Below are 27,784 nucleotides of genomic sequence, written 5' to 3'. Positions count from 1 at the left end.
CGGCGCTATGGGATAATGGGATTTGCAGGCTGCAGTCGGGCCGTTGGGGGCCCCTGCGAGTTGGGGGCCCGGCGCGGCCGCACTGCCCGCCCCGCCCCCCAGGGCCGGCCCTGCTCGCTCTCCAACCAAATGTTACCCTAATTTTTTTTTGGGTGGAGTGACCCTGATCCGCCCCTGCAATCAAAATCGATGCGGATGTGAAATTTTGTTTGTGTCACGGTCCTCCATCTAGTGATTACACATCTGACTAATACGGTTACGAGTAAGGATCTGTGGCTGTGAGAGTGAATAATACCGTGCCATCTGATCTGATCATATGGATTAATCTGTAATAAAACTAGAACTAGTCAAATTTAGTCCAAATTCCCATCATGTTTTCTTGGGTCAGATTTCCCATTCGAATTGGTTTACTAGCCTCTTATGAGATTTGAAAAACTAAAAGGGCACGCTATATTCTTCCTTGGATACTTTGTATCCATATCATTTTGGGACACAAATCTTCTATCAATGACTGACCACACGCTCTTCCTTAAAATGTCCACAACGAAAAACTCGCCCCCGCCCGAATCCCTAGCGCCACCAACTCCCGCCCATCCATGGCCTCCGTCACCCAAGCCGCCGCCGCCGTCTCCGCCCCCCACAACAGCCGGCTCCTCCTCCCCTCCTCCCCGCGCCGCCTACCCCGGCCACGCCCCCGCCCGCGCGCACGCCTCCGCCTCGCCTCCTGCCACGCTGACACCCTCCTCCCCTCCTCCTCCTCATCAGGGGCCCGCACGCCGCCTACCCCCGCGGCTGGGCCCTCCACCGCCGCAGACTCCGCCACCGATGGGTTCTTTGACTGGCTGCGCGATCGCGGGCTGCCGCTGGGCAAGGTGGCCATCCGGGAGCGGCCCGTGTCCTTCACCCGCGAGGGCAAGGACCTACCGCTGCGCTACGTCGCCGCCGGCGAGGACCTCCAGGTTGGTAGCACGTGAGTTTGGGCTTGTGGTTTGATTCCGGCGGCAATGACGCGATCTTGACGCGGCTAGCTGGTTTGTTCGTTGCGCAGGCGGGGGATGTGGCGTTCGAGGTGCCCATGTCGCTCGTCGTCACGCTGGAGCGGGTGCTAGGCGACGAGTCTGTGGGTGAGATGTCCTCTTGAACTAGCAAATTCTGTACTATATATGATAATGTGTTGAGTTCTCTCGTGCCTGGGAAGTGGGGAATTTCATTTCTGGGATTGGATGCACGTTTTCTCAAATTCCATAGATTTAGCACCGCAGTAAATTATGTAATTGCTGCTAGACCATTTTCTGCAAATGGCAGGCTTATGCTATTAGATTATCTGTCCTAAACTCCTATCCATTACTGTTCTGAGTGGCAAGTAGATGTCCTGAACACGAGTCTGTTAGACTTTTAGAGGCATGTTTAGGATAATCAAGATACAGGTGGGACTGGTTTATGGCTTGTTATGTAAGCTGCTCGTCTCAATTTCATGTTTTGCATTACTGTTTCGGGCACTTGATTTTGCCTTGATGTCCTCTCTTATCAATATTTTTTCTCGAACGACGCATGAGAGCTACGTGTCATTTTATTTAAGAAGAAAGCGTACCAGAGAGAACAACACCACACACCAAACACACCCCAACACACCTCAACTCATTCACAAGTTTACATGCTCGCCACACATTTTAGACACAACCAAGAGCGAGGACAAGAAGTCCTAGGACAGGTTCATGAGGTCTCTAGCCCTGGCTGCACCAGTGTTACCTGGACACGGACACGGGTGTTGGAATCCGATTCAGACTCAGGTGTCCGATTCGGCAAAGAAAATTTGGACATGCGAAATACAACTCGGAATCCGACACGGGTGCCGGAATCCGACTCGGATTCGGGGTGTCCAATTCGGCAAATAAATTTGGACACGATGTTCAGGTGACACTGGGCTGCACACCATAAGGTGCCTTCCTCCTCTATGGACCTCACAACCAAGTTCGCATTTGGAGCAGCACCTTCGAAGACACAACCATTATGGTGTTTCCATAACTCCCAAGCCATTAAAATAATAAGAGAATTAAAGCCTTTTCAGCGTTGCTTGTCAACTTGCTTGGTTGCCCGACACCACCAATTTGAGAAGCGAACCGTGTCGGGCTGGGGAGCTAAAGCTTGGAGGCCAATCTTTTGGAATACAATAGACCATACCTCCCGCGCGATCACGCATGAGACTAGCAAATGTTGGATGGTTTCCGGAGCTTGATCACAAAGAGGGCAAGACGCAGGGTGTGGGTGCCCACGCTTGGCAAGTCTATTGGCTGTCCAACATCGATTAAGGATGGCGAGCCACAAAAAGAATTTGCATCGTAGTGGAGCCCAGGTTTTCCAGATGTGTTTCCAAGGTGCGAATCTAATGGTGCCCAAAAGCTTTCAAAGTGAAAACGGCGTTTGCCCCTAGTATTGACTTTGAGGCCCAATAACAGTGGGTAGTGATCCGAAACTGATGAGGCCGAGCTTTGGAGTAGAGAATCCAGAAAGATGTCTTCCCAATCCGAGGAGCAGAAGGCCCTGTCCAATCAAACAATGGTCGGTGATAACCGCTCATTCGACCAAGTATATTTTCGGCCCAAAAGGGAATCTCTTTGATCTCTATGTCATCTAATAATCGTCGGAAGCGACCCATCATGGCTCGATTAAGGTTCTCATTGTTTTTATCCGAAGCTTGATAAATGAGATTGAAATCCCCGACAACTAACCAAGGTCCTGCGCATAGAGCTCGAACATCACACAACTCTTGTAAGAACAGTAGCTTGGCACCATCGTCTTGCGGACCATAAACCCCTATGAACCACCATTTGTGACCTTCATGTTCAGCGTATTTGTCCACATGTGATCGAAGAGTCTGACAATCTAAGCTTTTCCAAGCGATCAGAATCCCTCCTCTCGTACCATCAGCCGGGAGAGCCGCATGCTGGTCATAATCAGCACCCAACATCGAGAGAAGTTGAAGAGAGATGGCTGCCACTTTGGTCTCCTGCAAACAAACAACGTCTGCCCTTGCAGTAGACACAACATCGCGGACAACATTGCGCCTGCCAACCTTGTTGAGACCCCTAGCATTCCAGATTAAGATGGATGTAGGATACATTGTAAAATTGTGAGAGGATGACAAAAAGTACAAATTCCACAATCAATTCAATGATGGCAATTCCTCTGCAGACTTGACATGATCAACCTCATCTGCCGACCAGCCAAACAAAGCCGCCAGAGCCATGTTGTGTGTGCGTGATAGCGCCTTGTTGAACAATTTCCATATTTGTCTTGAACTTGGTGATCAATCTGCCCTCGATCTAGAACAAGTCCTAGACTACAGATCACTCTCTTCAGGGCATCAGTGATAACAGGACCAGGAGATCAAGGACGAGCTCCGGCGACACGCCTGCTACGCCTCGGTAGAGTCCCAAGCGGTGGTCCTTTTTTCCTTCTTCTGAATGGGAGGTTGGGGTAGCAAGCCATCCACCGGTTTACAGACCTTGGCAATGAACGCCTGGGCGCCAGAAGCTGGAGGAGTATGTGAAGAAGAAGGCACATAATCCACGACCCGGTCAAGCACGGGGGCGTTCGATCTCCCAGTGCAACGCCGAAGTCTAGAGTACATGCGCAAAGATGGGGGATTGGTGCTCTCGTCGCTCCGAAATGGTGCCTCACGTCCACCAGGTGTGACTGTGCCAGCGGCCCTTGACACCATTGCCTCTAAAGTCATCGCAATCGACGTTGAAGGCCTAGTTGTGGGTGATGTCGAGCCCGACGCTAGCATGTGTCCAACTGGGGACGGTTCCACCTGAGCCACCTGACCCCAGGGCATTGGCTCGGAAGGTGCGGTCATGGGGTACGGTGAGCTTTCCTTCCATGGCGTTGTAAGAGATGGTACAAACGCATGGGACGATAGGCCCACTCCAGAACAGGGTTCAGATTGAGCAGCCGAGCGGGCTTCTGACGGAGCCATGGCCTCAACCAGAGGTGTACCTCTAGAGTGATACGGGCCATCAACAAGAGAAGGCCTATCAGAATGGGGAGCAAGCCCAGAAGAGGCACCAATGCTGCCATTTTTTGAAACGTTAGGTGTCGTTGGACTCGAGGGTGTAGCGGCTGCAGGTGTGTGCTGTGTGTTTTCAAGCGGTGAGGAAGTTGATTTTGGTGGCTCTAGAATCAGAGACGGTGGAGGTGCCACTGTGACTTTAGTGACAAATTCTTTTTAGTTCTCTTCCTCACTGTTAGCATGGCTAGCCAAACCCGACGTTGCGTTGACATCGAACTCTGCCGCCTTGCTCTGAGTGTCCCCCCGTGTGCCTTTGTCTTGTTGTTCAGCCTCGGCTGCAAGCCACTGTACATTGGCTTCCAGGGTTTGTATTGTTGTGAGGTGGAGCCCTGGCTCTCTGATTGGCTTAAGGGTCTGCAACGGTTGCATTATTGTTTACCTCAAAAAACATAGGGTCACAAAGGACCTCCAACATTTGGAGAACGTCAGGTGTACGATTCTCCTTGATGATGACTTCTGCGCTTTGGTCAAACATCTGTGCCTGCCTCATACCCTTGTGTTGCTCTATCTGCGTATTGTTGTTGATCTCTCTCTGCTTCTCAGCGTGTAAGCCGACGCCCTGCTGCCTCGGCAACAGGCTAGATTTGTGCTTGCTCGCGTTGTTTAACTTGATGTTGTTCTCCTCGTTCAGAGCCTCTGGCCCCCGCTCATCTCCCGCGCCTCATCACTATCGCCACCGGTGAGGCAAAGGTGACGCGCTTGCTTGTCTTTAGATTCTCCGTCAAATGCCTGCCTCTTTCAGTGGATTGTGGCGCATGGGTGTGAACCCACTTGCGCATCGGCGGGCTACTATGCGAGGATGGGCCAGAATGTGCTTGACGCCTTCCATGGTCCGGTGAACCGGCCTCCCCCGCCCCTCTTCGTGGTTCAGCGTACCTTGGGTCACGACGAGTGATACGCGACCAGGGTGTTGTGTACCTCGTGCATACCTCCTGTCATCATCTCTGTCCCAGCCTCGGCGTGTCTCCAGCTGTTTGCAGAAACGTTGGACAAGTGGCCTAGGTGCTTGGCCCCCGTCGTCCGGCACCCCGTATGCCCGACAAGCTCCCGATAAGGTTGCCGGCCCGGGTCAGCGCAGTCTCCCGTCCTGGACCGCCGCCAGATGAAGGAGGATGCGGTACATGTACTCGCTCGTGATGTTGATGGGCTGCTCATAGTGAATGTTGACCATGGGAAGAGGGATTGAGGTCGGTGGGAGTTCTGTGTTCGGCTCAGCAACTGATAGCCATACAACCTGTGGGATTTCGCTGGGGTTGATGGACCAGGCCCACAGATCGAACGTGCGTGTTCTCTCCCTCTTTCTTGAGTATTCTTCAGAGAAGTGAATGGCACATTTCATGCCAATGAGTTGAGCAACGATCTCATCGCTCCAACAGTGCACTGGTAGACCCTCAATACGTAGTCTGACACGGAACTCGAAGTTGACCACATCGGCTCCCCTCCTCTCCGTCCATTCGACGAAGCGGCAAACCCTTTCGCCGTAAAGCGCGTTACGACGCCTCACTACAACTTCCTTTTGCTACGAGTTTGAGAAGGTGCTAAGGAAATCTTCATGATGGTGCTTCACGATTTGGCACTCTGAGTTGTGGACTTCGAACTCCAAGTTCAGCATGTCATTATATGGTACTCCACAGTTTCCTGCTGGCGGTTTTCGGTGAGCCAACACATCACCGCCCTGCTCAGGAGGTGGTGCCTTTTGCGCTTGATGGTGCTCGTCGTGGAGATGGCACAGAAATCTTGCAACAGCCGCGCCGCGGGATCTCCCAGTAATGTCGGCGTTGTGCCTGTCTTCATGGTGTTTTGCTCTGGCCAGTAAGGACTTGAAGGTAGGATTTGTCTTGCAGTGTTGTTGCCGGGGGAAATGTTTACCGGGTGCAAACGCCCCCTGACCCCGGCTTTGGCGGGGACCTGACAGCGTATTGCAGAGCGCCAGAGCAGGTGAGGTCGCGGCGATGGTGGAGGGCTCAGGTGACGTGGTAGAGGGTATGGGGGCTGCGGCTGCGGAGCCGCGCGGGCGAGGCGGTGCGGTAGCGGAGGGCTCATGCGAGGCGGTGCGGTGGCAGTGGACGAGCGGAGGGTGTGAGCGAGGTGACGGACATGCGGAGGGCGCAGACGAGTCGGTGCCCTTGGGTGGTGGCGGTGGGGATTGGTTGGGCCATTTGTGGGAGAGGCTAGTGAAGGAATTGGTTGGGCTGTATTCGGGGCGTTCCTCACGGGTGCAGAATCTGCACTGGCCCGGACCCGACTCGGGTCATGGCCCCGACCCGATAGCCCAGTGAGGCCATTTTCCTACCCGAACCCACCCCCACCAGGTCTGAAACCCACGGGGACCCGACCTGACAGGGCAAACTGCCATGCTTAGTGACAAATCTAATGATGTTGTTTGCACTTTGCTTCACTACATATTTTAAAAATTATTGTTAGTCAAAATTTAAATAGTAAGTCAAAAGCGACAAGTATTCTGAAACGGAGGGAATATTTTTGTACCATGCAGCCGAGTTATTGACGACAAACAAGTTGTCTGAGCTGGCATGCTTGGCATTGTATCTCATGTATGAGAAAAAGCAAGGAAAGGATTCATTTTGGTACCCTTACATTAAGGAGCTTGACCGGCAGCGAGGAAGGGGGCAGCTAGCTGTTGAATCACCACTTTTATGGACTGAAAGTGAACTGGATTACCTTAATGGCAGCCCCATGAGGGTAAGTAGTTTACCTCTGTTATATCTCTATATAGCGTGACCATGTTTTGATGCAGATTATACTCGGTTAGAACATAGATATTCTAACTTAGATTTTAATTGTTCAGGAGGAAGTTGTTGCGAGGTATGAGGGAATAAGGAGAGAATATAACGAGCTTGACACATTGTGGTTCATGGCAGGTTCACTGTTTCAGGTCTTTCTTGATGTCCCAAACATATTAACTTTTCCATGAGAGACTATTGGATTCACTGTTCTTTATTCTTATCGATTGTTGTTATGCAGCAATATCCTTTTGACATACCTACCGAGGCTTTTCCATTTGAGATTTTCAAGCAGGCTTTTGTTGCAGTACAGTCTTGTGTGGTTCATTTGCAGGTAACGTGTCATGTGATGTATTTTGATTGTTACCTAAACAAATATCATTCTCCAACTTGTTACCAGTACACTTGCTTGATTTTCCTTCATTGTTGAACTCAAAGTTTACAATTTATCTGCAAGTAAGTATAGTAGTGTAGGATAATTTTATGAATATTAAGTATTTAATTCTAAACATCCTAGCCAGATCATGGTTTCTGAAAACCTTAATGTTTCTATACCCCAACAATAGTTCTAGATAAGCTTCTCACCTTCTCCAATTCTGTAGATTTATTCTATTCATGTATTTTGTTTACTCCTTCTGATTGCAAGCATAAATCTTTTTAGCTTTGTGCACGGGAATTATAGGCTGACATACAATGACATTATGACCTTGCTTCTCTTTGTTTACTTTCAAATTTTATCAAAATTCATCCGAAAAAAATTATCAAAATTAAGCTACTCTTAGATATGCATTGTAAGAAGAGTCTGGTAAAGATGCCTCATTTCTCGGAGAGTATAAATATCATTTTAGAAGGGCATGATAGCGAGAAGTGAATGATGTGCCAAAAATTCTAGAATGACCTATATGCAGACAAACAACTTATATTTGCAATATGAAGGAGTGTTATTATTTTTCTTAGTTGTGCGAGATCAATATTGCTTAGCTTGCAGAACCTTTTATTGTTGGATAAACCAAAATGTTCTCCATTAACTCGGTTGTACGTATTCAATAACAGAAAGTTAGTTTAGCTCGAAGATTCGTGCTAGTTCCCTTGGGCCCACCACTGTTGACCTACAAGAGCAACTGCAAAGCAATGCTGACAGCTGATGGTGATTCTGTTCGCTTGGTGGTGGATCGACCATATAAAGAAGGAGAACCATTAATCGTTTGGTATTATGTTTGCTTCAGTTGCACTAATGTTCTTATTCTTCCTCATCATATTGGCCATCTGAGATTCCGATTTATTTTGTAGACATATTTTGTTCGTTCTTGTTGTGCACGGGCGCAAGAATCTCAAATTTTGTAGACTATACAGGTGTGGACCACAACCAAACGCCAGGCTGCTTCTCAACTATGGTTTTGTAGATGAAGACAATCCCTACGATCGCATCATGATTGAGGTGCATAATTTTAATTGTTTGACAGTCTTCTTTATTAATTGGTTGGTGTGACTCTGCTTGAATAACTGTTACAGGCATCCCTAAATACAGAAGATCCTCAATACCAAGAAAAGAGAATGGTCGCTCAGAGAAATGGAAAGCTTGCTATCCAAAATTTTCATGTAAGAACTTCACTTCCACCTTCCTTTTGTAGCGAAAATCGAAGTGCTGTATATTGATATGCCTCAATGGACCAGGTCTACATAGGTAAAGAGAGAGAAACTGTTGCAGAAATGCTGCCATACCTTAGACTAGGATACATTTCAGATCCGGATGAGATGCAGTCCATACTTTCTTCTGAAGGTGATACATGTCCAGTAAGTGTGCTTACCTTTCCTTGATCTTGCTTCCTGTTGCTTTGGAAAATTATGTGATTTATAGATTTCGTTGGGTGCTACCAAAATATGCTTGACACATACAGAAGAGTGTATGGCATGTTATTTAATATGTTGTATTAAGATTGTGAGATAAAATAATATATTTGTCCATTTTATTTCATTGTAGTTACTAGTTAGGGCCTATGGAGTATTTGATCTAGTTTTTGTGCTTCTACAGTAGGCCAGGTTTTATGGTTTCTGCTCTTAGGCCTAAAAAAGCACCTTGTGCTGGCTTCAATTGGTATGGGGCTTCTATTTGGCTTTGGCAGTATGACTTCAGGCATTGAGCTTATTAAATAAACCTAAAAACCTAAAATAAAACATTTGAAGCTAAGTGCACATGCCCTTAATCTAGAGAATTGTTTAGTTATGCCGAAATTACCCTTCGCTTGAACTTGTCACAGAAAGGCATAATGGGGCTGTTTGGTTAGGGGCCAAAGGGAGCCAAGCTAAATTTTGGCCGTGCCTTAAAAATTTGGCCTCCGTTTGGTTTGAGACCAAAATTTGATCATGCCTCGAAAAAATTTGGCCGGCCATAATTTTTCTATAGCGTTTCTAGGCAAATCTCGAGCGGCCAAATCATCTGCCAAAATTTTTGGCTGGTCAAATTTTGGCTTGACCTCAAACCAAACGCTATTTTGGCGGCTAAAATTTGGCACTGCCCTGAGTTGACCTCTTTCCATCAAGAAGTTGTCAAAGGCACAGGTGCAACCAATTATTGATCGTGTTGCTGATCAGCTTCCTGGGTGGAAGGCTGATCTCATGACAAGGGCAGGTAGGCTTGTGCAGGTTAAGGTCGTCCTCACTTCGATGATTGTTTATCTTGCAATTGCCATTGATCTTCCACCTTGGGCTCTCAAAGCGATTGATAAAATTTGCCGGGGATTTTTATGGAGAGGAAGAAAAGAGGCCAATGGAGGACATTGTTTGATTGCGTGGCCCAAAGTTTGCCGTCCTAAGGAACTTTGAGGTCTTGGCATCCGTGATTTAAAGTCTCTTGGTTGGGCGCTAAGGATGAGATGGTTGTGGTTAAAGAAAACACAGCCAGATAAACCTTGGGCAATATTCTCAGTGTTGGTGCATACTAATGTCAAGGATTTGTTCTCAGTTGCATTAGTTACCAATGTTGGTAATGGATGTAACACCCTTTTTTGGATAGATCAATGGCTGCATGATAAGTCGATTGCTGATCTTGCACCCCATCTGTTCGCCCTTGTTCCTAAGCGACGGGCCAACAAACGTATTGTCCGGGATGCCTTGGATGAACACTGCTGGGCTCAAGATATTCGGGGGGCTTTATCTGTGGCTGCTCTATCGGAATATCTTGATCTGTGGGTCCTGCTATCCGAGGTTGTGCTTCAACCTGAGGTGCAGGATGAGCATCTTTGGAAACTTTCAGCTTCTGGCAATTACTCGGCACGATCAATATATGAGGCCTTTTTTGGTAGGTGCTATTTCTTTCGAGCCTTGGGAGCTGATTTGGAGATCTTGGGCGCTAAGTGTCAGTTTTCCCTTTGGCTTGCAGTGCATAATAGATGTTGGACAGTGGATACACTTGCTCGGAGAAACATGCCCCATCCGGAGCGATGCCCGCTGTGTGATCAAGAGGAGGAAACTATTCAACATATTCTTACCTCCTGTGTGTTTTCAAGACAGTTGTGGTATTCTTTGTTTCGACAATTTGGTACCCTGGACTTATGCCTAACACAGGAGGACATAGTGTTTAGTACTTGGTGGATCAAGATTACGGATTTGGTCGCCCAGCCATTAAAGAAGGGTCTGAACTCCCTAATCATACTTGGGGCTTGGTTGCTTTGGAAGCATCAAAATGATTGTGTTTTTAACGGTGCTTTGCCAAGTGTATAGCGGGTTTTGCATTTAGCCAGTGAGGAAGCGATTCTTTAAGGTTAGGCTGGTGCTAGGGATTTAGCACAGCTAGACAGAGGGTCAGTTTAGCGGTTTGTTTTTGTAGTTGGTTGTTTCTTTATTCTTTTTAAGGGCGCGTGTGTGCTTAGAGTGATGGTTGGGTGTGTGTGTGTTTGGGTTTGTGTATGTGGGATTTTCAAACTCTTTTTTCCTTCTTAATGCAATGATGCGCAGCTCTCCTGTGTATTTGAGGAAAAAAACCATAGACATACCGAACAATTTTTTTTGCAATCTTTCTCCTTGATGATGACCCTACAGCTCGTGATTTGTGTTGCTCGGCTGTTGGAGTATCATCAACAAAATCATCCTCCAAATGCTTTCAACGCAAGCCCTCGAGCTTCAAGCTTGATTCCTCCAAAGAAGTATTATCTGGATCTGCATCCCACTTGCAGTGAGGGCCTTCTTTGTAGGACTCTGTAAATCTTGATTGAAGCCGAATGTTGGAATGGATGTAAACCAATTTATCTGCTGTCTTTGAATTTAGACGATGCCTTTTGACATTATGGATGTACGAATATGTACTCCAATTTTTCTCAGCCGATGAGCTACTAATTGGCTGAGATAGAACCTTTTTTGTGCGACCTCCGCTAAATTCGGAGTCTCAGAGCCGTAGTTGGACCACCATTCGATGGCATCCATTGTGACTGCATCAGTTTTAACTGCCGGCAATGAAAACATTCCTTTCTTCATGTGGAAAGTAGCAACTTGCTCACTCAATATCTTTCGCTCATCTTCATCTTCTGCTATTTTTTCAAAGCCTTGGAAGACCCCTGTCATGACCTCAATATCTTTATTTGGTGCATTTCTTGGAATGCCTCCAGGAGCAGGCGCTGCAAGATACTCTTGGTCATAAAACTTGGGGCATAGTGCAAAAGCAAGACAGTGGAGTGGCACATTAATTTTCTCCCACCGATTAAGAATGATGTTATTAACTATAGGAAAATCATGCTTGTGTGGATTGCCTTGCTTAGTCATCACATCTTTTATCTCTCCCAGCATGTTATCCATCCTTTCATACACTTCACCCATCTTTGGGCCTTCTCCATCACTATATTTTACTAGAAGGAACAAGGGTTTTGTTAGAGAAAGTATGTGTTCAACCTCAGTCCAAAACTCTTCACTGTTGATTGTGTCAACTATAATCCTTGCATACTGATCACTGGTCTTCATGCAATCTTTCCACTGCTTTGTAACAACCGTGGTAGCAAGTGCTTTACGGTAGTCATTCAACCTTTTCAGTAGAATATAGTGCCAAGCGAATCGCGTCTTTGCCACCCTCAATAGGTCTAGTTTTGAATTTGCTCTAAACATAGCTAAAAAGTGTGCATGATTCAAAATAAATTTTACTACAGCTTTACCCGTTTTGTATGTGTCATTCATCCAGGGAAGCTCATTGGATAAGTCCTTAAATATTAGATTCAAGGTATGCACTGCACATGGAGACTAAGCTTAAAAGAAGAAATATTTAGAACTTGAGTTACAGAAAAAAATTGCAATAACAGAACAACAACTTAACTATCTGTCAGTCAGACATATTTCTCCCTTTTGTGAGAATAACACTGTTCATAATATGAAGTCTATAAATCCTACCGACATGGAGATTACTAAAGTTATTAAGATTCAAACAGAGCCAAAGATAAAAAGCCAAAACAGTCACGTCAAGGTCTACTTTCAACACAGCAAATATAAAGGTTGAATTGAAACTTCAAAATTTTAGATAGTACAAAGAAGGTAATATGGCACATTACATTCTCAATTTCCCGCCCAGCTGCTTTGCAATTTGCTGCATTGTCAGTCACTACTTGAAGAACATTTGAATATCCAATCTCATCAACAGCTTTCAGCAAAAACTGTGCTATTGCTTCACCAGTTTTCTCAACTCCAGAAAAATCTTCTGCATACAGGAACATCGAACCACGGCTATTTGATGCAATGGCATTACTTAGTGGCTTGTTTTTAATATTTGTCCACCCATCCGAAACAATTGAGGCACCTTGCGTGTACCTAATTAACAGAAATAAGAGAAATTGTATAACTACAAAAGAAAAGTTAATAATTTATTACTAGAAGCTTACTGCATAGTGCTTATTGCTTACCATGTGTCTTGGTGCCAAATCATTCTCCACATTTCTCTTGCATGCATCTAAAAGAGTGGTCCTTGCCTTCTCGCTGGAAGGAGCTTTGTAACCCTTAGGTGCTTTGTTGATGGCTGCTACCATCTGAGACCACTGAGGACTTCGCAACACATTGAAGGGAATACTATTAGCACACAAGCATCGCATTATTTATATATCTAATGCATCCCTTTCCATCATCCCAAAAGCATCTGGCAAAGAATTATACTTCTTGGTAGCTGCTGGATTCGAAGTTCCTTTTTGAATCTGTATGAAATGGAAGATTAATAGGTCATACACTCAAAGTACAGAGAAAAGGGTAGAAGACGACAAGGCTACTGAATATCGATGATTAATCAATGTACCTTATCCCATAATGTTTTATACTTGGTGCGATCGCTTTGTAGAGCAGAACAGCGCTGAATTTGTGCCTTCTTACCGTTCTGAGTACCAAAGAAATGCATGGGAATTCTTGTCGCGCTACTGTTGAATGTCTTTTTGCAGTGATTGTATTGCCAGTGCTTTGATCCACTAGGGTTCTTCCCTTTAGCAGCAGAAATTGTAGTTACCTCTTGAAGGAGAGGAATTCTAGTTACCTCTTGAAACCGGAAGAACTGAACTCCTGCAGTCCTGCTCCTGTGGCTCTTGCCTCCGGCACTTGCAGAACTGAGCTCCTGCTTCTGCGGCTCCTGAGCAGATGGTGATTGAGAGAAGAAATAGGCGATTGAGTGAATGACGGCAGAAGGACGCCTGGAGTCTGACCCGTTGGACTGGAGGTTAGGACTGAGGACGCCTCGTTTCCAGTAAGGAGTGAAGGACATTTCAATGGTTTTACACGGGTGCACCTCAAATTTCCTGCAGGTGATTTGTGGAAATTTGTCATAACATTTTTTTCTTTGCTATTTTTCTTTTAACAAACTATATCTCCTAATTCTTTGTACCGGCGAAATTTGTTAACATATCTCGTAAAGCCTAAACCCTAACATAAACATAAGCCTGGCACGCTACTTCTATGCTTCTCTTCACTTCAATCAGTGTATGCGGAGGGTATTTAGCAGTGTTCATGTAGACGATCGTCTAGCGCGCCTAGATTATGACTAGACGCTAGTCGAGGGCTTGGTGTCCAGTTCAGGGGTAGTCGCACCTCTAGAAGGCTAGACCGTTTAGACGGTCAACGTTGGTCAAAGACAGTCATTCCCCATCCACATCTCTCAATTAGTTGGCCGTCCCAGTGATGGAGCTTCGATTCGATTCATTCCCCATTCACATCTCTTGGTCTCTCCTCTCATCCTCTGTCTTCCATCGCCACCACTGCGCCGCTGATTGAAGGACCCCTCCCTCGCACTAGCGCCCACGCTATCGTATTCGTGCTCTGCTCCACTGCTCCTCTGTTGTGGACTCCTCCACACCTTCTCCATCTGTTGTGGCTCCTCCTCTTCGACAATCGACAGTGAACTCCTCCATCTAGTCCGTCATCTAGACAGCCTAGACGCTAGTCACAGGCAGTATTACCTGGATACCAGTGTCCAATTTTTTTTGCCAAATCGGACACCCAGATTCCGAGTCTTATTCCGACATCGGTGTCGGAATCCGAATTGTATTTCGCGTGTCTAAATTTTCTTTGCCGAATCGAACATCCAAATCCGAGTCGAATTCCAACACCCGTGTTCATGTCCAGGTAACACTGGTCACAGGGTGACTGTCTGTCTATGTCTAGCGTCTAGGTGAACATTGGTATTTAGCGGTATTGAAAGGTTAATAATCTATTTTACCCCTGATACATGTTTTTCCCTTTTGAGTACACAAATACTTCAGTTTTATCTATTTTTATCATTATTGAAAGGTTAATCATCAATTTTGCCCCGATACATATTTTTCCCTTTTGAGTACACAAATGCTTCAATTTTCTCTAATTTTATCATTATTGAAAGGTTAATCATCTATTTTGCCCGATACATATTTCTCCCTTTTGAGTACACAAATACTTCAGTTTTATCTATTTTTATCATTATTGAAAGGTTACAAGGATACAAGGATGGTCCAGGCCTCCGGTTGATAATTTGTTATATATCTATCCATATCGTTTTGAAATGTGATGCTACATTAATCAGCAGTAATAGCTGTCTAGCTCTACTATTGGTTGATAGAGTGTATTGCTTTCACATAGAAATAGTTTTGACTAGGAACAGCTTGATGAAAATTGTTTTGAATTTTCTGAATCCAGCTCTCTGAGCCAGCAGGACTTGTTGAAGTTGGAGACGGTAATTTTATTTTATCTTTTTCATTTTCATGTTACTAGAACTGTCACACAAACGATGAGAGTTAATAAAGCTCCATTTAAAAAAAAGAGCTGTCACACAAGTCAACTTAATATCTTGGCATAATGTTTTCCCTACATTTGATTTCCTGAATTTAGCAACTAAAATCCTCAACAGAATATCTTTTAGCCTGGAATCACCTGAACTTGCCTTTTACAATCAACTATTCGCACTCTATGAACTACCCTAAACTAAATTCAGAACTTCAGATCAATACTAGTGCATAAGCTGCTTTGCATTTATGATGAGCAAAAAGAAATAAAAAAAAGAAGGAAAACAGTAGGGGAGTTCCTTCCTGTGAATATGTATATTAATAGAACAGATAGAAAATGTACAGCAGGTCTGCAAGACAAAAAAAATACAGTACAAACTAGGTTTGGGTACTATTTAATGTGATATATGTTACATTAGATATATAAAAGTCAATGAGAACTTCTGTCACAGCGGTTTGGCTGCTGCCTATTGTGCACAAGGTTGTGTGTTCGACGGCTAGTACTCCACTTCTTGACAACTGCTCCCTTTTTTTTTTTTTACTTTTCTCCTATCGAGTACCTTCACCATACACCCGAGGAACCACGAAGCCATAAAATGCCACCTAACTACGCTACAAGAATGCCGGACTATAAAATTTTGGCAACATATACATTAGAAAAACAGAGCAATGCAGAAGCAATAATATAGAAGTATGTTAAGAACATGATATTATTCAAGCTGAACGATATGAACAAGTCAAATTAAGCAACTAAACCATAAGTTTAACATCACTAAGTTTACTTTTAAATAAGGAGCAAAAACCTTAGCCTCTATTATTTTATTACACATACTGAAGGTAATGGTGATGATAAAAGTGGGCAGGACGTGCCGCTAAACCCTACCCTCATGCTAGCTTCAAGAACAACCTTTGGGGGGGGGGGGGATGTAAGGGTGATATTGGAAAATCTCAGTAAGTGAACTACTTTAATAAAATATTTAAACCACATATATTAAAACATCAATTTAATACTTCAAGAATGTATAAAAGATGATACATGATATGATCATTTATTTAGCAGATTCATTATACTAAAAGTAAACACTCACTTCTTCATTCTTCAGATATATAAGCATTAGATGATCATAATAAAACAACTACAACTACAACATAAGATGCTAGCTAGAAGTACCACTTATCACATATGACATGGTATGAACAACATAAACGAAAATCCAACTCCAACGAAGACATCATGGATAAAATTGAAATCACATAGAACAATGTATATTAACTCCACTAAGATCATTCATTTATAACCACATACCATCTGCAAGTAATAATATTAATTTAGTAACTGTATGCGATCCATCACAACAAAAAATCTATGTAAAAATTTCTATGATGCAATATGCTGCATGTGAATGCTATGCAATGCAGATCCACATATAACTTCACGTTCTCTTCAAATCCACAAGTTACCACACTGCTTATGAACTTCTAAGAAGCATTACTTCTCATAATAACTCCCATGGCAGAACTTCAATATATAATACTTCCACATGAATGATCTTCAATGATTATAAATACAATGCAAATATATGCAGTGCAATGCATATGTCCACTGTCTTCATACCCAACAAGGTATGAAGCTGTATCGTATTACGGCAATATATGATGTACCAGTACGATCGCAATCATAAGATAGACCACGATATAACTTCAAGAGCACTCTGGAATAGTTATATAACTTTCTTACCGACCTGACTTATGCACTCCGGAATAATTATACGACTTTCTCACCGATCTGGCTTAAATGCAATGCAATAAAATGCTGCAGATGATATATTGCAATCGTAAGAAAGAGAAGCACATAGTTCAACATCCTCCATATATCAACATATAAGGCATACATAAAAGTAAATGATATAAGTTATGATCTTCCATATGTAGCAACATAGATATAGCATACTTCAAAATTGGCCAATAGACTACTTGACTGTAAGATCTCATATAAAAAAACTATTTCCATGCAAAACATTCAACAAGATAAGTTCTACACTTATGCTAACTTATGATTTATTATTTTCATCTTTTACATAACGTATAAAACAACAAGACTGTATTATCAATATTACTTATGAGCATACAAAACATCCCAAGTTATGAACTTCACTTAGACCCCTACCTTCATGCTAAAAGGCCATAGGCACAACCTTCATTTAGATATGAGTGAGACAACATGTCTATTTTATCTTCTATTTAGTATGGTTTTCCAACTTACTCCACTACCCTCATCAAAGATCATAGTATGACCGCTTCTGTAAGCTTCTATAACTTGCATCATTATCCTCATGTATTCTAGTCATTGAAACATATAAGATGTGGATAGCTAAAATGACTAAAACCCTCAAATAAGTATTATCACCACTGTATTAGATTACACCATCTATGTAACCAATAAGGATTATAACGTCATTTTTATAAGTAACATAAGTAGACTATATAAAAATAATCTACATATGCATATGCCATGTATGTGCGTTATAAAATCAACCACGATCTGAACTGCAAAAGCCCTCATAGAAAATAACCAAGTAGAACATACTCAACCGTCTTAACATAATTAAAACATCACTTAAAGTCATCTTTAATATTATTAGTCTAAACATATGTACTGCATTTATGAGTGGAGGTAGTAAAAATTAAAGTTGTAGCAACAATCATTACATTCGCTTGCCTCTACCAAAGATGAAGACAAGCTATGCATGCCTTGCGCAGTATCACCTGCTCAAGCACTCATACATCAGCACCACTACATACTAAAAGAACATACGAACAACAAGGAACACAGTCTTACGCCTGGCAACCCGTCAAACAAACAAAACAACTAACACCTTGTTCGTTTAACAACAGAAACACTGCTTGTCTTTTTCATATCTTTTAATCTACATAAGCTATGATAGCAAAATAAATACATTTCTACAAACTATAGAACGATACATACAACTTTCATGAAGATGCCATAATTTTATTATGTCATTAAAAGGGCGTAAATTACAATGGAAAACAGAGGACATAATCTACCTCTGAGTTCTGACCAGCGCACTTCTACAGATCACCACTAATAGTATGTCGCTCCAAAAATTATTAAATTTTACCAGAAGCTATATTACAACATTATCTACGACTTACATTATTATGAGAAAATTCACAAAAATCATTAAAGCCGCTGAATTTGCTAACAAACAGAAATTGAATTCTGAATCCAACTCTGCTACATAGCAGAATTCCAACCTCAATTTCACCCAATCGACTAGGCCCAAAATTCTCGAAACAACATAGAAACTAGGTCTGAGTCTTCTACATCTCTCATATTCATCAGTTTTGTAGGAAAAATCGTCTTTATTGCCTAAACCATCAAAACAACAGCACTGCCCGATCAGACTACGTGCAGAACACCAATTACATGCAAATCGATGGTTTCCCCTAGTTAAACCATCCACTAACGACGTGCTATGCACTAAAATATATCCAAAACAGAGGGGAAAGCCATGGATTTGTTACCTAGATCATCCACATGAAGAATCCCTTCTTCCCTCCTCTTCATTCCTCCTCCCCTTTCTCTCATTCTCTCTTCATGATGGTACTGTAGCACCAGAGTACTTTAGTGTATGGCTACTGTAGCAGGGGTGACACCAGGTGGGCAAGGTAGAGACAGCCAACCCTAGGGGGGAAAGAGGTCGGTTTGGGCCAGGGTGGTGCCTTGGGCCCAGTTAGGTCCAAGTGGGAAAAATGGGTAGGCTGCCCCCCAAAGCCAACCTAAACATTATTTCTTCCTATTTTAAACATTTTATCAAGGTATTTTCACTTTCCACGATTCGTTGGAAAAACCATAAAACGAAACTACAACCTAGAAAATGACTTTTTGACTTCTAAGGCATTACACACCAGTAGTGGACTCACGCTCGCATTCTCGTCTTCATCCCCATCTCATCCCATTCTCCAGCAGGCAAATACTCTCCACCGGATCTCCTCTCCTCATCTCCATCCTCCAGATCTGCATTAGAGGGGGACGCTGGGAGCATTTGATGAAGGTGTCGCGTACGATTCCGTCCATGGAGCCATCGGAGGTTGAATATCTGCTCATCTGCATCGAGATTGGGGGATGCAGGGGTGAGGGACCGACGATGAGGTTCCTCAATGGCGCTCCATGATGATGAGGTTCCTGGTGATGAGGTCCCTCAACGGCTCTCCGCCGTTGTGAAACTTGTCGACGCCGTGGAGGGCCGTGGCCGTCGCCACTCTGCTCGTCTGCGCCCCCATCTGCAACGTCTTCTCATCTGCGTCAGGTAAGTTGTCGTCCTTGCCTAGTCGCCTGTAAATCGTTCCGTAGCAGAGGGGAGCGGCTTCGGAGTGTGTATCATCCAAAATCGGGACGTCGACCTTGTTCGACCCCGACCCTCGAATTGGGTCAATGTCCCAGGGTTGGGGACCATGCCTACGACCCCGTACCCTGTGACTATGACCAAACCTAACATGGGATGAGTCTGTAAAGAGAGACTTAAAAGAATGGAATACCCCCAAAGAACTATCCATGGATAGAAGCTCGTGGAAGTTAGCAATCCACGTGGTAGAACCATAAATTATGCATTAGTCTCCTTGTACCAGTATTACTTTTTTTTTTTACTATTATTAGTATCTTTATTATCATTATTGTTTTTTCATCTTTTTTAGTTGGATCTTGTGGGTTTCATCTCTAGCCTACCCTAATTTGGTTGGGACAAAGGCTGTTGTTGTTGGTATCATGGCCAATAGCCAATCATATATTGTGGCAGTTTTTGTATAATAATATGATAGGTTCATGCTACTTAACATTAGGTTTTGTACTTGGTTGCATATAAAGATGGATGCTTAATGTCACTTGTTCAGAAATGGCCTGTGATCCAATTGAAATGATTTGTGGCTGAGTGCCTCCATTACTTGCTGTAGACATTACCTTGGATAAAACTTGAGACAGAAAAAACTGGGTATTCTACATGATTTTTCAACAAATGCAGAAAGCTGCCTATCTAAAACTTTTGTATTGTTGTATTATGGCACAGTAGTTTGTCTAGAATTCAACATGTTGCTTACATCTGCGATATTCATTCTCTAGGTTAGTCCATGTACAGAGCGGGCAGTACTTGATCAACTTGTTGGATACCTGAAATCTCGATTGGCTGGCTACCCCACTACTTTGGATGAGGATGAAGCTATGGTAATGAGCTGGGGAGGTTTACACATTGTTTCTCGACTCTCACTCTATAAAAATATTGAATTGCTGGTCATTGCTTTGGTTATCACCAGTTGGCAGATGGCAATTTGGAACCAAAGAAGGAAGTTGCTGCTAGGCTTGTCAGGATGGAGAAGAAAATGCTCCATGCCTGTTTTCAGGCTGCTATCGAGTTCATAAATGCCTTGCCTGACCATACAGTGTTGCCTTGCCCTGCTCCTTTTGCTCCTGAATTGAAATGAGGTACCACTGGCAGTGCTCTATGTATTGTCAGTTTTTCCAAGTAAGCTGTTGTAGGATGTAATTTCTTCATTTATCTTGCAGATTTGCCATTATTTTCACAGATGAAGGTAATATAATTGATCTCATGACTATGGCCAAGATTTAGTCAGTGTGTAGAGAAGCATGCAGCGAGCATCATCACTTGCAAGATGGATATACCACTTGAAAGAATCTGCCTCATGTTCCCTTTAGAGATTACAGCAATGTTAATTGCATCAATAGAAGGTAAATGAGATCTAATCAACCATTAGTTATTTCAAATACATTTAAGCTATACTTATTTGTAGCGTGGCAGAAGCATGCTGCTTCAGGTTATATGTGTCAGAAAATTCGGCAATGTATTCTGCTTATAGTTACAACTTGTGTGTTGCAGGGAATAATAAATCTGGGTGTTCAAGTCTAATAAGGATATCGCTGGTCTCGAGCAGATGTGGTGTGTATTCTTTAGTGGTAGCTGTATTTGCGTTGTAGATCCTGTTTGTCCATTAGGAGTGTCAATCATGTACATGACTGCTGACTCACATCTTTTTGTCCTGAGAAGAACGTATATGGGAAATTACATGGTTCAGTGAATCCCTGTTGTCATGGCTGGCTTGAGTTCAGGATTACTGAATTAGTAGATCTACAGCAGGTTATTGCAATGGAAGAACTGATAAGTTATTGGAAAATTATACCCCTGTTGCAGCCATGGCCATGCCGATGTCGGTGTGTGTGTGTGTGTTGGGTGGGGGATGAGAAAGTAGTTTCTTTTGGCTACTTCATTCTAGAGTGTAATGACATGGGTCATTCGATCCGGTTTTCATGGTTGAAGGAATTTTAATGGTATTGAAATTATGGGCGAATAATAGACTCCAAAAGATAGTTTTAGGACCAAATTTTGACATTTTCGTAAGTTTACAATGAATCTGGTGAGTGATGGGTGAACATAAGACTGGCGAAAGATTTGCATGCCAAATTCGGGTTTCTATTGGTAAGTGGGCGAAAAAAATCATTGTCGGACTAAAGTTTATTCCCTCCAATCACAGAAGTGTCACTTTTGCCATTAGTGTGGTTTCTAAAACACTTTTTAACGATCGACTAACACTCTAATACTTAGAACTAATGCCCAATGTCACCGCTGATTCCACCGCCTTCAGCGACCCTCTGGTCATGCTACACCGAGTGGTCATGCGACTTCCTCTACGACATGGAAACCTGCACAGAGTAGTGCCTTTCTGCTGCAGTGGCAATCGATGTTGAAGGTGGTGTAGGTTAGGATGGCAAGCGGAGGCGTTGGTTGACGGTGAACAACAAAAAATTTCTTTTCATTTAATTTGGAGTAGCCGCTGAACTTGAGCCGGCTCCATAATTTCTTTGTACAGATCCTCCTGGTTCAGTTGTACATCTTTGCTTGGAGAGGCTAAAAGAAACTTGGAGACCCTACTTTTCCCAACATTAGACGCGCCCTCAACAAAAAAGAAAAAAAAAATCCTATTCATCTTGCTTTAGCATTCAAGCAACCATAACACCTAACATTCTGACCCAAGCTGATCATCAATGTGGCACCTACCCTTCTTCAAGAGCTATGATTGTCTAAGATTTGTAAATGTAACTTTCTTTCTCTTTATAAAAACTTCTTACCTCCCGAATGCATACATCGAGGGGGGGGGGGGGGGGGGTGGCAAGAGTAGGAAAGATGGGAAACTTAAAAATCAATGTAACATTGGTTTAGCACCTGCGTGGAGTTGGGAGGCATCAGGATAAAATAGTTTATTGATACTCAACGATGTTTGTGAGGACTGACAAATGGATGAATGTAGGTCAAGATAAGCATGAATATGGAGTTCACCACAGTGGAAATAGATGGAGTACCAAACACTCAGCTTAAATGTTTCTATGCTTGTCCAACACCTTCATGGCTCCATAGAGTAGAGTTGGAGGCATGGGGAAAAAAGGAATCATTTATGTTGACTATCGTGGAAGGACGTCCATATGGGATGTATTACCACACGACTAGACATCTATTAAGGCACAAAAGGGCCAAAATTTTATCTTCAGCATACTGCATCCACAGTTCCACACAAGTGCAGAATTGTGCTTTATTTCTCTGTCCGTTTGAAATTTTTAGAGTACCTATTCCGGTTTAGATGTGGGGCGATGGAAATGGAGCATTGAATTTTCTCTCTAAATAAAAACAATTACACCTACAATTGAAGTAACCGTAATATTACCATCTTTGACATGTGCCGGATCTAAAAAAAAAAAACTCAAAAAAGAAGAAACCATTCAACTAGAAATGGCCATGCTTACCTAGTTTTTATAGCCCACTTAGGACATGTTTGATAAGGGAATTTATATTTAGACCCTTCGAATTCAAAACTAAATCCTAAAACTTACTATAGCATGAGCGATTGCTAGGAACTAAATTCTAGCAATTAAAAAAAAATCCAAACAGGACCTTAGTATAATGTGTGGACGAGCATGATTTATTCTTGTACATCAGATATTACGTTAAACCATACAATGCGAACCCACAATCCTTATTGTGAATGAGCCTAATCAGCTACAAAGGAAACACATATAACACCTTGGCTTTGGAACGAGTTTTCACCTTTTTTTTTTTTGCAAATAGTACTGAATTATATTAAACGTGGAAAAAAAATACATCCCCATATTTCATAGAGGTCCCTAAGAAATAAAAAAAATTCCCAAGTCAACACATCCAAACCCTCTTCTTTATCTCCGAAAACCTTTGCTGTTCTTCACCTCTCCCCATAGCACCTGAACGAAGCATATTGTCGAAACCAGAGTCAAAATCTTCTACCAAACCTGACGATGAACCCTAACCCTTGGATAGTCATAATAACCAACACCTATAATCCACTATCAAGACGCATTTGAAACTATGAACGAACATCGGTGGTGTCCTCAGCGGAAGATGTAAAAGATCAAAAGTGGCGCCACTTTCCTTCGATTCACGGGATCTAGTAGCCCAAAGACAATCCGTGGCTGACAGATGCAACCATCGACTCAAAACAACAACTTGCACAAGAGGACGGTGAAGTTCTCCAACCCTACTGCAAAGAGATGGAGAAAATCTAACCTCCCACATGATTCGTTGGAGTCCCCATCATCGGTGACATCACCACACTATTACAGAAAATGTCATCATTGCCGGTTTAAAAACTACATTACTACCAGTTTTTGAACAAGCAATGATTAAGTGGCAGTGATAATCCATGATTATCATTGCCGGTTATAGAACCGACAGTGATTGTACATATCATTGCCAGTTCATGTAACAAATTGGCAGTACTACAAACTATCACTACCAGTTCTTGAGCTTATTCTGTCAATTTATATACTTATCACTACTGATTCCAGCTATAAAACGACAATGATACACAATCCAGAGCCAATTTTTTTCAAAAAATTTAAACAGACATGCAATAATTTAACTGAGCTTTATAGTACTAATCTCTAGAATTAGAGTTTTTATATCACACTAATTTATAATTAAGTCACTAGATCCATCACTGCAAATAAAAAAATAAAAGACATGTATGGCCGCACGCAAAAAAACGCTAAACTAGCGTGCACAGAAAACCTAAATGTGCACGTTGCATCTATGAGCCGGCCACAACAACGAAGAAGAAGGATCGTTGCCGTTGTCGTTTTCCTCACCGTCATCGCCGTAGCGATCGCCATCGTCGTCCTCGCTGTCGTCAGTGGCCTCCTCCTCCTCCTCCTCCTATTCCGCCTCCTCATCCGAGCTCAGTCGGGGCCTCTTCTTCTTTGATTCATCGAGGAAGAAGTCTCACACGTTGTCGTCCTCGGAGGGGGACCTTGCCAAATCACCGAAGTCCAAGGTCTTTGCTTCGTTCGAGCTCGCTGGAGGGGCCTCGTCGTTGGATGACACTGTGGGTGTGGGTGGCATGTCCAAAGAAGGTGGTGGTGGAGTGGTCAGAGTGGGAGAAGAATCGTGTGGATCCATCACGCGTGGTGGTGTGGCCGGAGCGGCGGTGTCGGCAGTAGAAGGGAGAGGGAGATAGTGAGAGAGAGCGATTGAGTGAGAGTGAGCGAGAGCAATCGAGTGTGATTTTAAAGGCACTCGTGAGAATCCGAGCAGGCGAGCGCATGAATTCATACGGATTTTTAATATCACTGTTGATTCATAAATACAACTGACCGTGATAACCATTATCACTGCCAGTTATTAAAGACACACATTTTGATGAACTAATATCACCACCGGTTCTAGTGAAAACCAGTAGTGATAATTTTAATATCACTGTCGGTTCGTGTTATCAGCTAGCAATGATGTATCACTATCAGTTTTTGCTAGCTCGGTTTTTTATGTGTGTCTTGAGCTTATGAACCGGTAATAAAAGGGGAGCAGGGATGACTCTTTTTATAGTAGTGCTATCGCTAGAGAAGAGGAGGAACCAAACTCTACATGGTTGCCGCACCACTATAATCACCATGGAGAACTTTAGCAAATCATACTTTTATCGGAGAAAAAAATGAATCATACTTGTAGATCTATGAGGAGTGGGGGCCAAGGGTGTGGTGGCAGGAAAGCCCTAGGCCAAAGGAGGGTGGCACCGGCTTCCAATCCCCTAATACAGAATGGATGACTTTGATTTGGAATTTGGATTCTTGAAATGTGGAATGTGTTTTCACTTTGGCTTGAGCTTTCTTCAACAAGTCCTTTCCCGAACCGTATTTCATCAAACTATGAGGCGTTCACATTGTACACAACTATATGCGTTTCGGAGGCATTGCTAAATTGCATCTTCCATGGGACTAGTGCTGATCGGGGAAAATAAAATTCTCCTTCAGTTGTCGATTTTTGTTTCCCAGATGCAGAGTTTCCCTGGAGCACCATACAAAAAGACATTTCAACTGACCTATTGGTAATGCCAATCCAAGTGTTGGACCCATTCAATATTTTCGATTCAGTATGCATTTGTAGAGGATACAATTCCAACCTGGAATTGCTCAGTAGGTCCCCACTATCATTTTGCTCATTTATTTTGATGATATCCACCAAACCACTATAACTCATCTTCTATCATGAAATCATCGACCACCCTACTTCCGCTTTAAATTCTTTCCACCTACTTCCGCTTTGTACAGCCACCAGAATCCAGACAAGAGGAAGCATAGATATACAAGTTAGTACACAATGTTGGAATGACAGGAAATCATCTTTAGTTTGATAAGTTGTAAAAAAAGGAGACGTTTGACATGTCTGTCACTTGTAACAGTACGTTTAGGCTTGGGAGGCACAGGAAGATATTTTTCAGACATCAGACTGGACTTAGCCCCTGAATTTGACCACCGATCCATTCATCTCAACAAGACTGTTTTAGCAACTCCGGAGCACCACTCAACTAGACTCCGGTGACGATCCCATGGCGTGCCGCAAGTCGCATCCTCTCTCTGGTGGCAGCCGGCTTTTCTATTTGAAGTGCTTTCCAATACCCTTTACAATCATGTTATGTTCTCCAACCAAACACCACGTTATATCGTTCATGTACTCAGATTATACATAGTGTCTTGGTTAGTTACATTTCAACCCATCTCAACCCCACCATGTACAAGAGTTTTGTCACGGCTCTTTGAATACCAACTGCATTTTCTTTCGATTGTAAGTAGATTTTCGAGCATTTATCTGAAGGAAGGAAAAAATGAGGATAAGACAAATTTACTCTACGTTGGAACACAGGAATCTAAAAACACATGATTGGAACATGATGACTGCTTGACCTGCACATGAAATAGAACCAAACAAAAACTTCATCAATTAAGGCATATCTATAGCATTACATCATCACTACCGGATTTTGATATTTTGCCGTGTGCCCAGGGCACACGGCAAAGCGCTAAAAACACTCGGCAAAGTGTTTGCCGAGTGCAACACTCGGCATAACACTGTCGGCATACACAGTGCCGGCAAACAGCTGTTTGCCGAGTGTTTTATATCGCGCACTCGGCAAACATATTTGCCGAGAGCCAAATATGACACTCGGCCAAAAAAAGTGACCTAACGGCGCCAGGGCCTTAACGGCCTCTTTGCCGAGTGTCTAATGTATACACTCGGCAAACCCGAGGACACGTGGCGCTCGCGACTTTGCCGAGTGTCCGTGGAATACACTCGGCAAATCATATCACGTTTGCCGAGTGTATTGGAGGGTACTCGGTAAAGTGAGTACAGAATAGCGCCGAGATAGCACTCTTTGCCGAGTGTATACACTCGGCAAACTGGCATCCAAAATGCCAGATTAAACAGCCTTGCGACACGTGTCACGTTTGCCGAGTGTAACACTCGGCAAACTGTTCTATACCAGACGGCCAATTGATCCATACCAGATTCAAAACTGTCGCTGCAATTCAAAACAATTTATATATATCTCACAGATTACCACATTCACATAAACATCACATAAACCGTCGCATAAACATCACATAAACCGTCGCATAAACATCGCAAGTGACACAAACATCACAAATTGTCGCGACAAGATAGCAAAATATAGTCCAAACAAAAAGAAAATGTTGCAGGCCGTAACAGACTCCACACTTGATTACCACCTTAACCTGCATCAATCAAGGAGCAGAAACACTAAGTAAGAAGTATGCATTTGAAAGTAAACAGAAATGCTAAGTATGGATATGGGGTTACAAAAGTAAGTTTTCAAAGTGAGGAGAACAAACCAAAGTGAGGTGGAGTACCAATGTGCGAACCTCCAGCTCCAGGCGTATTCGATCCCTCTGATGGATACTGCACAAAGGAGGAGATAGTTAGCACAACACTCTATGGTTGTAGGAATGGCAATAATGGTGATTACAAGGTTATAAACTAACTCACAGGAGTGTGTGGAGCAAGTGGACGAGAAGGGGTTGGCATCGGTGGTGGAGTTTGGCCCATTGCAGCATAAAGGGGCGTCATCGTCGCATACCACTGGGATCGTTCTGCCGCCATCCTCTCCTCGAACGATCTCTCTAATTCGTGCCGGAGCCTCCTTTCTTCATCCAGCTGGGCCTATAGTGTGTCATCGCAATCTCATCATCGTTCCAATGCAAAGCATGTAAAGATCGTGGAGGATGAATGAAATAGAACTAACCTGGATTTTGTTCATCGCAATCCGTGTAGGCTCTGGGCGAGGACGTATACCCGGACCTGATCTTGTGCTCTGAGCTCTAAGCTGAGAGAGAGAGGGAGTGGTGGCCGTATCGAGTGTGCCGT

The 27,784-nt window shown here is 43.3% G+C and overlaps 1 protein-coding gene and 1 long non-coding RNA gene across 8 annotated transcripts; one reads left to right on the top strand and one right to left on the bottom strand.

Annotated features, from left to right (window-relative positions):
• Positions 1-499: 499 nt before the first annotated feature.
• On the top strand, positions 500-21,126 carry LOC133905945 (fructose-bisphosphate aldolase-lysine N-methyltransferase, chloroplastic-like). Of its 7 annotated transcripts, none has more exons than XM_062347760.1 (13): positions 500-959; positions 1,049-1,124; positions 6,567-6,772; positions 6,879-6,965; positions 7,055-7,147; positions 7,867-8,021; positions 8,167-8,251; positions 8,326-8,412; positions 8,488-8,607; positions 20,155-20,256; positions 20,346-20,514; positions 20,616-20,778; positions 20,927-21,126. In XM_062347760.1, the coding sequence occupies exons 1-11, from the start codon at positions 597-599 to the stop codon at positions 20,511-20,513; spliced, it is 1,542 nt and encodes a 513-aa protein (XP_062203744.1). In that variant the 5' UTR covers positions 500-596; the 3' UTR covers position 20,514; positions 20,616-20,778; positions 20,927-21,126. The 7 variants fall into 7 exon arrangements, with proteins under 7 accessions (XP_062203744.1, XP_062203743.1, XP_062203746.1 ...); XM_062347759.1 differs by having other exon boundaries at positions 20,596-20,778; XM_062347762.1 differs by lacking the exons at positions 20,346-20,514; positions 20,616-20,778; positions 20,927-21,126 and adding exons at positions 14,932-14,968; positions 19,006-19,348.
• A 5,846-nt stretch (positions 21,127-26,972) lies between these two features.
• On the bottom strand, positions 26,973-27,425 carry LOC133905795 (uncharacterized). Its single transcript, XR_009907695.1, has 3 exons — positions 27,407-27,425; positions 27,253-27,319; positions 26,973-27,135 (listed from the first exon to the last, which is right to left on the bottom strand). It is a non-coding gene; the product is annotated as an uncharacterized LOC133905795 (long non-coding RNA).
• Positions 27,426-27,784: the final 359 nt, after the last annotated feature.

The sequence above is a fragment of the Phragmites australis genome, chromosome 23 (genome assembly GCF_958298935.1).
Source record: "Phragmites australis chromosome 23, lpPhrAust1.1, whole genome shotgun sequence".
NCBI lineage: Eukaryota > Viridiplantae > Streptophyta > Magnoliopsida > Poales > Poaceae > Phragmites > Phragmites australis.
This window is presented reverse-complemented; position numbering and strand designations above follow the sequence as displayed.

Bases quoted from the DNA above. Each gene is read 5' to 3' on its own strand.
- LOC133905945 (XM_062347760.1), top strand. From the start codon at position 597: ATGGCCTCCGTCACCCAAGCCGCCGCCGCCGTCTCCGCCCCCCACAAC. The intron at 960-1,048 runs GTTGGTAGCACG...TTCGTTGCGCAG, and splicing joins CCGCCGGCGAGGACCTCCAG to GCGGGGGATGTGGCGTTCGA. The intron at 8,252-8,325 runs GTGCATAATTTT...TAACTGTTACAG, and splicing joins ACGATCGCATCATGATTGAG to GCATCCCTAAATACAGAAGA.